We start from the raw sequence: 12137 nt of genomic DNA on the forward strand, positions 1-12137 counted from the left end.
AGAGTACATACATCTTGTAATACGCCTTTAGTGTTGCCTCATTTAAAACCTTATCAGGAAAATTTGATTGAGACAAAACCTTGATTAAGGAAAAAAGAGTACGATGCGTATTTTACCCTCCCTGATGAAACTTCAATTTAATGACTTGAATCTCTGCATCCCAATCTTATGCACCATCTTCTTTAAAATTGTAGTTGGTGGAAACTTGATGAATAAATTAACAATATTATCACTTGAACAAATCTATCGCACATTGATATCACCATTTTTTGAAACTCATGTGTGTAGAAAAGTTTTGGCAAAATGTGCTTCGGTCTGTCTCCTTTTATGAATCCTCCCTTTAATTGCGTTATGCATGCTGCATTGTCTTCATATATAAAATCATAGACACTTTATCACATTTCAGGCCATATTTTTCTCGGATGAGATGTATCATGGATCTCAACCACACACATTCTTGACTTATTTTATGAATAACAACTATCTCAGTATGATTTAAGAAGTGATAGCTGTTGTATACTTTACCGAACGCCATGATATAGTTGTATCACCATATATAAGTAAATAGCCCATTCAAGATTGAATTTTATGTGACTCAGATAAATACCTTTTCAATGTATGTTCATCAATGGACAAATATTTTATTTTTCAAACACTCCAAGTATACATTCAGTAGTAGGCATTATTAGTTGCCTCATTAAAAATAGGAAAACCCTGTGGGATGTACAACACGCATATTATACTAGCAGTGTTTAAAACACCATTATATTCTTATAAATGATGCTCCACAATTCATAAGTGCACCAACTGCACTAAAACATAGTACCTACTAACCATTTTCATGAGATCAAAATTAATCTTTTTTCAAGTTAAGCGATCTTTATAATCATGGGGTATTCAATAGAATTGCTTTATAACATTTTAAATCCTTCAAAGATTTTCATATAACTTTTGTCATCTAGATAGGTATGACAATAATTTATTATATGTATTCAAGCTTTTCAATATTGTTAGGTTGAAACAAACCTTATTTCATCCACCACAAGAGAACAATTCTCCTACAATAATGTCAGGAACTTTGTAAAATTTTTATGCCCCAAGGCACAAGTCGTACTTTATATCTTATGAATTTTACTTTTGCATAGTAAATCATTTGTACCCCACTGCCATTATACCTCTGGTCTTTAGATTATGAATCCAAATATTCACTTTTCAAGTGAAACAAACTATTTGAATTACATACTTTTATTTGACCAATAATTTATCTGTCCATACTCTTGGAAAAATTCGTATCCAAGATCCTTGATACTATTTATAATATTGAGTGCTATATCATATCAAAGATATCATCAACGATTGTTTGATGTCGATTCCAATAAGACATAACTTAATGAATATCTCTTCATATTCATTACTATTCAGGTACCTGAACCTTTGCCAAGGTTTTATGAAGTGTTATGTCGGTGCTAAAATACTTACCTTATTATTATGGTCTTCTTGATCATTTACTCCTTTCCTTCATAAAGAAGTTTTACCTTTGGAACCAATTGATCTATCACGCTTCAGGTGTGTCATAGACTCTGTCCTTTTACGAATTTTTCATTGGATCATTTTACAGTTAAATTATCATATAGAGTTAGCAAACATACCTGACAATTAGTTTACAACATTTTGCAAATGAATTATCTCTTGAACTTAAAGTTCACATATATATTTCTTATGAGGATCTAGATAATTCATTTCATGCATAATTTTCAACTGTTAATCGACTCTCTCCCTAATATTAGGAAATCTAACATTTATCCCCAACCTTATTTTGGGATTCATATTTGTGCATTGTGATGAAGCAATTGCATCATATGCCGCACATCAAAAAAAAATTTTAGATGAAAATTATTTGGTTCTTGACCTTTAACCAATAGTGATACGGGATCCTTGTTGGCTTGATGCATATAAATGCTGCTATATTTTAAATGGCACATCTCATACCAACTTTTTTTGGGAGATTTGTTCTAATAATCAATGGTTTAACTAGAATTGGAAGCATACAATTTCTACTAAACCAACCAATTATCAACATAATTTATAATTTGGAATTATACTCTTAATTTAATAATTCGAGCAAACAATTTGGCAAAAATCAAATTGCAAGTTAATCGAAAAGCACATGTGAGCATATCATAGATGCATCTATTAAACTATATAATAGTAATCGGTCCACATGGCAGGTGAACGGGCCCATATTCACCTTTTTATATGTTCCAAAAAATTTAGAGAATACATCCCAACCTTAGCTGGTACAATGATCAATTCATTGTGAGAACAAGCAGCACAAGAGAATTTGTGAAGAATCTTTTATTTCTTCAATATATAACCATATGAATTCTCAATTATTTTTGAATCACATTTGAAACGGAATGTTCATCCGTCATGCCAACTGATATTTATTTTAGTATTTTTTTTTAATTTACTATTGCATGTGATTCTGTCATCATGCTCACAAATAAGAGGGAAAATGCGGATAACCTTTACATAAATATTTATAACACACGTCGATTTTAGTAATATGAAGATATAACATCTTTCAATTATTTATTATCTCAATATAATTTATGTTTGGTAATGTCTTTGAAACTTAATAATCTTTTTTGAAGACTTACTACAATCTCAATATAGTAACACATAAGCTCTTTTGGAGCTCTCAATTAATTTTGTGTGCTACACATATTTCACACACCATTCATATGGTGAAAATCTCCTTCAAGAAGAAAAATTATATAAGTATGGTCATAATATTAAAATATTATGTAGCAAGACTTGTTTTTTTCTTTAACCCTTTGGTAATTCATGATAAATGTATCAAAATATTTATGACATACTATAATTAAGCAATCAACAACTGTTTATGTCAAAATAAAATTTTTCTTATTTTTCTTAAACCTTCCATAGAGGTGAGATGTGACATTTATCTAACCATGCATGAGCATGTCCTTTTTATAATTTTTGTCTCATCTTGACACATTCATTTCAATAATGGTCGAGCATCAACGATACTTATCACAAATATCATTCTCTTCAAGGAATGAATTATAATTATGTGTACATGCTTCATAAATTTTCATTAAAAATTCTTTCTCACGACATGAAATTTATTATATTTACATGACAGATCTCAACATCACTTTGAAAGGTCAAGTGAACCATTACTTTATATTCCTTTCTTTTGATGGAGGATTTATAAAACTTATATCAAATTAGGTCGCATGACAATCACGTGTGCAATGACCTTTCATATCATGCCAATTAGTGGAAAAAATTACCTTCATCTTTTGAAGGATCATTTGAGAACCAATAATGTTATTCGAAGAATATAACCTTCTAATACTTCAATATATATAGTGTAATACTCAATGTGCACATCTTCGAGATGACAAAATCGTCCATGCCAACTTATGAACTTATTTGTACTAGTAAACTCCAAGTTTACCATGAAATATGAGTTTTACTTAGTAAATTTCAGATTTACTAGAACATGAATAATTTTTCAAGTTTGCTATTTTGGAGTAAATTTCATAATATTTTGTCTCAATTATTCTACCTCTTATGGAGGTGTTACTCCAATCATATTCATCCCAAGGAATGCATCTGTAGTTTTAACAATCAAAATTCTCATCTCCTAGGAATGAAATATAATGATGTCTTAAGCCTATCAAATTATGATAGCTTAGAATTTCTTTCAAAATCCTGCTTCTTCATGAGCAAATCGAGGCGTGCATATAATGTAACGAAAGATTTTGTCCTTGTTACACCTGTATTCATATTCATAAATTCAATAATATATCCTTTTTTTCTAGACATACTATATACTCCATGTTACCACATTCACTTGAAGGAATGGAGCATATTCAATGGGATATATTTCATGACTTTTCAACAAAATTTTGCCTTTGTCATTATTATATCATCAATATGATGCATTGAGATTCAAACTCAACATCTTATCCATATAAAAGTATTTTAGGCCAAAAATTAATGGGACTTAAACCTATCATCTTATCATCATGGTGCATCGAGACTTTTAACCCAATGTCTTACCCTCTTAATGGCATGAGATTTAAATCTATCATCACACTCTTGGCCAATAACATATTAGGCCAAAGTAAAATAAACTCAAACTTGAGCCTATAACAATATCACCACTTGGTGATTATCAATACTCTTTTCAATATTAATTTTAAAAAAAACATGAGTTAATGATATACTTATCTTATCATAAATAGTAGAAAAGTGAAATCCAAGTTGTGATAATTGCATAGTTCTTGCGGTCTTGCATTTTCCACCATCCGATTCAATTTTCTTTTCTTAGCCTTCAAATTTCAAAATGGTAGAGTCTCGTGTTGATAACGTGTTATAAAATAAAGACAAAATATCAATATCAAACTTTAAAGAAGGAGAGAACTTTAGAGAATTTTAGTATTACATTTGTTACTACTTAGATGTCTCAATAAAATGTACAAGTGGCTATTTATAGACACCAAATGTAGCTTCTAAGCTTGCCAAACTTGACTTCAAGTTGGCAAGTTGGCCAACTATTGAGGTATTCAATCCAAATTGAACAAGGAATATTTTGGTCTTCAAATTCAAATTGACTACTAACTATTATCTCTAATATTTCATACATATACATGTCACATGACATCCCTATTATATAACATTTAAATCATTTTTCAAAGATTCTTCACACTTTAATATAATAATGTAAGCATAAACATATATTTTAGTGTAAGCACATATATACTTTACCACCAAAAGTTCGAAGTGGTTGATGGATCATCACTTTGGCATTTGTCATGTAGTACCTCTTTTCCCTATCAGAGGCTAAAAGAGATGCATCAATTTGAACCATAGTTATGGTACAGTTATTTTTTTCTATATTTAAAATCTTTTCTTATATTTAAAATCAAATCTTTATAAAATCATTGATTACATTCTTATTGTGTACTTAAACCTTTTAAAAATTTGGAACTTCTTAAATTTTTCTTATTCTAACGCTTTTATATTTATTTCTAGATTTTTCAAATCTAATTAAAATCAAATTTAGTTGATTTAAAATTCTTAAGCTAATGGAAAAAGTATACTTGTCATTAATTGACAACTTTTAATAAGGAAAGATTTTACCATTACCATAAATAAATTTAATTAATTTTTAACTCGTAAATATTAGAAAAAATTGTGAAAAAAATAATTTTATCAAAAGTAAAGACTTTTAATGAAGGGTAAAAAGTCCAAATAATATTTCTAAGGCCCTTCACACTTTTAATATATTACTAGTTTAGTGTACGTGCTTTGCACGTGTGCCTCTCATCAATTGTAACGACTAAAAAATACACCCTGATCGCCACACGGTGCTTACGGTCCCGCAAGATCACAAGCTAACCCCTGAACTGGTACCTGCTGTGAGCACTGAATAATAAAATAATAAGATACACATATGCAGAAATAACTGAATAATGCCGAAGGTTTTAAGTACTGAAACATATTATTTAAATCATTATTCTGAAAATGTCTGAAAATAATACTGAAGAGACTGATGATAACAACTGATAAACTGGCTAACTGTCTGAAATAATCTGAAAAGCCTCTAACAGACTGAGGAGTTGATGGGACAAGCCCCCAACTAACTCCGACGGACTATTGAACTGAAATAAACATGAACGGTTCTTGATATATGAGGACTCACTACTGCTGCTGTTGCTGATGCGCTAGACTATCTAAGTACGGTCGGGAAATTGAGCGTCCGAACCTATGATATAAGACATCATAGCGTAAAAAACTAGTATGTGATTAGTACTTCGAATATTCTGGTATATGAGATGAGGTTAGGCTGAAATACATGGGTTCATATGCATAAGATAGTAACTAACTGAATGACATAAGGTAATTGAATATGAGTACATGAGAAACTAAAATACTGAGAATGTAAGACCAAACATATAATATATCTAAAATAATCTGTAAAATTAAAATACTGAATTCGGTAACTGAATACTGACAAACTGTATGCTATGGTCAAATATACTGAACTAAATTCTATATTGAGTACTAAAATTAAAACTGTAGGAGGTATCATCTAACCGACATACCCCATTCTGAGTTAATCGAGGTCTAACCTGTGATTCCAGTTGGAAGAGTGCTAGTACCATGCCACAGGTACTAACACTGGCTGTGGAGTCAATCCTAAACTGGCAGGTAACCCCAAAGAGAGTGTTAGTCCTAAATTAGCGAGTGACCTCTTAGAGAATGTCAGTCCTAAATGGCGGGTGACCTTTCATAATCCTATGCTGGCTACGTAGTTCTGGAACTTAGGGACTGGTTCTAAGGACCAGTCCTAACTGACGGTAAGGCCCCATTTCTAGGTTCGATTGGTGTTAAATCCTACTCATAACTGAACTGACATTGATTACTGAACTGGTCTAAGTTTAACTGATTATGATAGCTGACTGAACTGATAGTGCACATGATATATCTGAAATCATTTTGAAAGTATTGAATTTATGTAAACAGCTAAGTAACAGGTGTTCATAACCCTCTAGCACTCGATGGAAATAACAATAGGGACACATGAAAGTTTTGAAATCATAATAAGAAAGCATTATTCAAAACCCATCATTTAGGCATTTTATCAAATACATGGGGGCCAATACTTCAACATGGAAATACTTTTAAACATGATGAGATATCACGATCACATGAAGAAATCATAAACTGAGAATTTATTCTGATTCGCCGCATGAACATGTTACGGAAACTACAACATTTAAACATACTATAATCCATTCTGTATGAAAACAATTACAATCATGACTTGCAATCAAATTACCAAGATATTGATAAACATATTTCAACTTTCAAACGTGTAAGGGCTCATTCATCAAAAATGCATTGTAACATCATGTATAATCGAAATTCATAAATGCTTCATGGAGATAATTCATAGTAACATGTAAAACCATAATTTAAATCTTAAAAATGGATTCTTGGACTCCATGGGTGAATTTAAATCACACATACCTTAATTGATGAATTTGTGAAGGTTCTTGATGATTTTCTTGAAAATTAAGCTTGAATCCCTTGATTCTTTTAAAGAGGCTAGGGTTTGTTCTTGAGAGAGGATGCTCTCTTTTGAGAGAAATTGAGAATAGAATGACCAATTATGCATTTTGGGACCTTTAATAACGTGTTATGGACCAATTGGGTGAAGGAAAAAGACTCAATTGCTTGAAAAATGGAATCAAAAGCTGGAAAATAAGAGGCGGGCTATGAGCCGAGCGTTGCGGACTCTGGATCGACGTTCTAAGCCCCGCGCCACAGGCACCCCCAACAGCGGTCTAAGCCCCGTGCCACGGGCCCATTACAGCGATGCTACTATCTTGGTGGTCCAAACACACCCTTGTACTCGTTTGAAAATTTTGAAACTCACCCGAGATGTTCTATCGACAACCCCGATCATGAACCAACTTAAAAATTAACTTTTCGATGTCGAGAAGGTCAAAAATAAAATCATCAAAGTTTAGAGACTTTAGAAATGACTAAGTCCTAACACTTACTGAAATTTTCTAACTCGTGGACTCCTTTTACATACAATGGTGAGCTGAATTGAGCTAGGATCTTACGAGGTCTTACATCAATCAATAAAACTATATATGAAATTAAATTATTAAAAAGTAAGAACTAACATTAGAATAAATTTTATATCCATTTATATAACTCGTAAAAAAAAAAGATAATCATCAAAGCCTATTATTAAAAATAATGACGAGCTTGCCAGATCGGATAGTTTATTCACAATTGAAATAGTTTCATATAGTTAAATTTTACAAGAGAATTCATATAGAATTAAAATGACTAACTAATTTCTTGTGACCGAATGTTTAGTTCATTAATTGTATATGAGTCGTTATAATCAAAAATCACAAAATACTTGTCATTAAACATTTATTGATAAAAAATACATAATTATTATTTGAAACCTCAAGTACATGCTAAGATCACAAAAGAAAACTTCTCAATAAATAATTGTCTATCAGAATATATGATAATTTTTTTTTTAAACATGAAAGTATGTCAAAAATTAGAAAACTTACCTCAATTCACTATTAAATTTTTCTCCTCAATCAAAGTTACTATCAATATTTCACACACACAAAAAAAGACTTCTCACATAGTAATTAGCTATCAAGAATACATAATAATTTAGTATTATGAACGTTTAGTTTTTCCTCCAAAATAATTTATTTGTTTATTATAATATGAAAGAAGAGAATAACATTATGTAATGAAAAAGTTAGAGAACAACACCTCAACATAAGGACACGTTGAGTTTGTCTTTCCTCCAATGGATCTTCTTTCGATGATTGTCTAGGTTAAATTAGATCATTAACGTTTCAGTTAATAGTACTAATACATACTAATACATTACATACTTTATTTTTTTAAAAAAAAATAGAACTATCATATAAAACAAATTTTAAAAAAATTGTTGCACTTGCAAATTTTGGAGAATTACCATGGACAACACGTTTTTAATCTCAAGTATATAGAGAATTCTTTTTATATATTAATTTTTTTAATATCTCTTACTATATATTCTAGGAGTCATTAGGACTCTTTTTGATGTATAATAGAAAAAAGACTTACCGTACATTTTAGGAGTTTAAAGTCTTTATTTATCACAATTCTTTTCATATCTTTAGATGTTAATATAATAAATATGATTAAATAATAAATTGAGAAAATAGTAAAAAAAATGATTTTATCTATTACGGAGTATTATAATGAAGGATAAAAAGTTCAAATCATCTTCACACTTTTAATCATTAACCTGTTTCATTAATACTTACATACTTTATTTTAAGAAATAGAACTATAATATAAACAAATTGGAAAAAATTGTCGCACTCACAAATTTTGGAGAGCGACCATGGACAACTCGTTTTTCATCTCAAGTATATAAAAAATTCTTTTCATATATTAATTCTTTTTATATCTCTTACCATATATTTTAGGAGTCATTAAGACTCTTTTTTTATGTCTAATAGGAAACAGACTTACCATACATTTTAGGAGTTTAAAGTTCTTATTTATCACAATTCTTTTCATATATTTAGGAGTTAATATCATAAATATAATTAAATAATAAATTAAGAAAATGGTAAAAATACGAGTTGGTCTATTGCGAAATATTTTAATGAAGAAAAAAAAGTTCAAATCATAATTTTCATACTTTTAATATATTATAGATATAGTATATTATAGATTATAGATATAAATATAACTAGATTAGTGTCGCTAGGTTTTTTTGCACCCACACACGTTTACATAATGGACACAAAATACATATTACAATCAAGGCCAAAGAGCTATTGACTATGATAAATATTTTGAAATTAATTAAAGTTTTTATTTAATTTAAATAAGAAATTGTAATATATAATACTCTTTAATAAATTAAAATATTACCTTATATAAAGAATTTTTTTCTATAGTTCTATTTAAGTTATACATGGGATGTGAGCAAAAACCCAAAGTAATAATATCTAGACATTAACTTTTATACAATATTTTGACCAACTACATTAAGGAATCATTGTTGTTCCTATATACTTCCTCCATTTCAAAATAATTGAATTATTGGGTTATGACATATCCCTAAAGAAAAATCTTTTAAAACACAAACTATAGGTTACTTTTCACTATTATTTTTTAATTGTTCTTAAATTACTCTCCTAGAAAATGTGAAGTATAATGAAATGGTAAAATTGGAGGAAATTTTCAACATGTCTCTTAAAGAATAAATAATTCATTTATTTTAAACATTAAAAACTAATTCAACAATTCATTTATTTTGAAATAGAGAGAATCTAAAATATAGAATCATAATATAAAGTCACATGCCTGCAATTTCAAGCCACTTAAATTAAATTAATGGCGGAAATAGTTGACGGCAGCAAGATTCCAATTGTTTGACTTAATATGTTTTTTTCTCGATTTTCTCATGTGTTGATGTTTCAAGAATATTTTATTATTGTGCCGTGAAACTTAGTTCTCAATTAACTTACTTTTAATCTAGTCTTTCTTCCGTAGGATAGCAAATATATGTCTTTGTCCAAACAATGATAATGAATTATCAAGTTGTTTATTTTTTAAAGAACGAAAAAGGGCATAAAATATTCTTCGCCTATTGAAAATTATACAAAAATACCCTTCATTCATCTTTGAAGTCTATAATGCTCTTCACATCCATCTTTAGACTCCAAATAGTCCTTATATTAAGGGGAAAGGACATGGGTTGGCCATTTTGAAAAGAAATGGGGCAAAATAGTTCGATGAACCCCTGTATTATATCGGTTTTGTAAGTTAGATACTTCTACTTACATGTTTGTCATCTGAACCCTGAACCCACTAAAAAACAACATTTTAAACATTTTTTTGGTGAGTGTAACACACTCTCGCCACATCAGCTGTCATGTCAGCTTACACGTCTGTCACGTCAGCTGCTACATCAACCGCCAAGTCATTTTTAAGTATTACATTAAATTTTATGTTATTTTTAAAATGCTACACAAGAAATTAAATATTAAAATAAATTTAATCAAATAATTTTTTTTATAAATTGTAGAAATTCTAATACACAAATACAATAAATTTTTAATTTAAATTAAATTAAATTTTCAATTATAAATTTAAAGTTTTAACTATAAATTCACATTACACAAACATAATGAATTTTCAATTTTTATTTAAATATCTTCAACAATTTGTAAAAGTTACAAAATTAATCCTAAACAAAATGAAAAATTTAAATTGAGAAAATGAATAAAAAAATTTAAAAAGTAAATTAAGAATAATTTTTTTTTTTGACAATGAACAACAAACAACAATATCAACCACAGCAAAGACCTCTTCAAGGATATATAATTTTTTTTTCACAATGAACAACAACAACAACAATATCAATCAACAAAGACCCTCTTCGGGAACAACAATAATATTTTCTTTTCTACAATGAACAACAACAATATCAACCACAGCAAAGCAAAGACCCTCTTCACGGATGTATATATATATTTTTTGACAATGAACAACAATAACAATATCAACCAGCAAAGACCCTCTTCAGGAGCAACACCATTTTTTTTTTGACAATGAACAGCAACGACAATATCAACCACAACAAAGACAAGGAATAACATAAACTTCCATTGAATCTTGTCAATCTTAACTCCACTAACATCCACTTTCGTTGAAGTAGCAATAACATAAGCTTGATTAACTCTCCTTAATAAAACCCCATTAACCTTAAACAACCCACTAACAAGTAACAGTCCAGAACATACAAGTTGTTTCAAGAACACAACTCTTTTTTTCTTAAATCTCCCAGCTAGAATAATCAAACCAGTACCAGGTGTAATACTGGCTCTCAAGTTTGTGGGTTTTGGTTTGTGTTCGTTGATGAGGGATTTTTCCACGTCATCAGCTGGGTAGAATTTTGATGGTTTGATGACGGTGGTTGAGGGCGGAGCAACGACGCCGGTGGATTTTGGGTGGGTGGGGAATTTGCCGCCCTTTTTCTTCTTGATAACCCAAAGCCCCTTTTTGTGGAACATTTTGGAACAGAAGAATTTGCCGATTCCGTTGTTTAGGTTAGCGTTACGAGAGAATTTCTTGACGGCCATTGCTGTGAAGTGTGCAAAGGGCATGTTTGGAGTGAAAGGGGAACAGAATGAAAGTGAAATTTAAATTGTGCAAAGGGTAAGTTTGAGAAAGTGAATAAAAACCCCTCTTTATTTTTTTTCAATTTTAATATTTTTTTTAATTTTTTTAATTAGTTTAATATAAAATTGGCTAAAAATACTTCAGGCAAGTGTAATCACTCTCCTTATCCTAATCAGCATTTTAATGCCATATAGGCAAAGTCAATAGTCAAAGGGTTTAAAATATAGCTTTTTTGTGGGTTCAGATGTTCAGATGACAAACATGTAAGTAGAAGTGTCCAACTTACAAAATCGACATAGTACAAGGGTCTAGAAGGTCATTTTGCCAAGAAATGGCCATCCCATGTAAAAGTTAGACAATTG

General features: G+C 29.9%; 1 protein-coding gene across 1 annotated transcript; it reads right to left on the minus strand.

The window, feature by feature from the left end:
- Positions 1-11016: 11016 nt before the first annotated feature.
- Positions 11017-11735, minus strand: LOC124890886 (60S ribosomal protein L6-like). Its single transcript, XM_047402745.1, has 2 exons — positions 11152-11735; positions 11017-11059 (listed from the first exon to the last, which is right to left on the minus strand). Exons 1-2 carry the CDS (start codon positions 11733-11735, stop codon positions 11017-11019), a joined length of 627 nt encoding a protein of 208 aa, XP_047258701.1.
- Between the last annotated feature and the right edge of the window lie 402 nt (positions 11736-12137).

This window comes from Capsicum annuum, unplaced genomic scaffold (genome assembly GCF_002878395.1).
Source record: "Capsicum annuum cultivar UCD-10X-F1 unplaced genomic scaffold, UCD10Xv1.1 ctg2654, whole genome shotgun sequence".
NCBI lineage: Eukaryota > Viridiplantae > Streptophyta > Magnoliopsida > Solanales > Solanaceae > Capsicum > Capsicum annuum.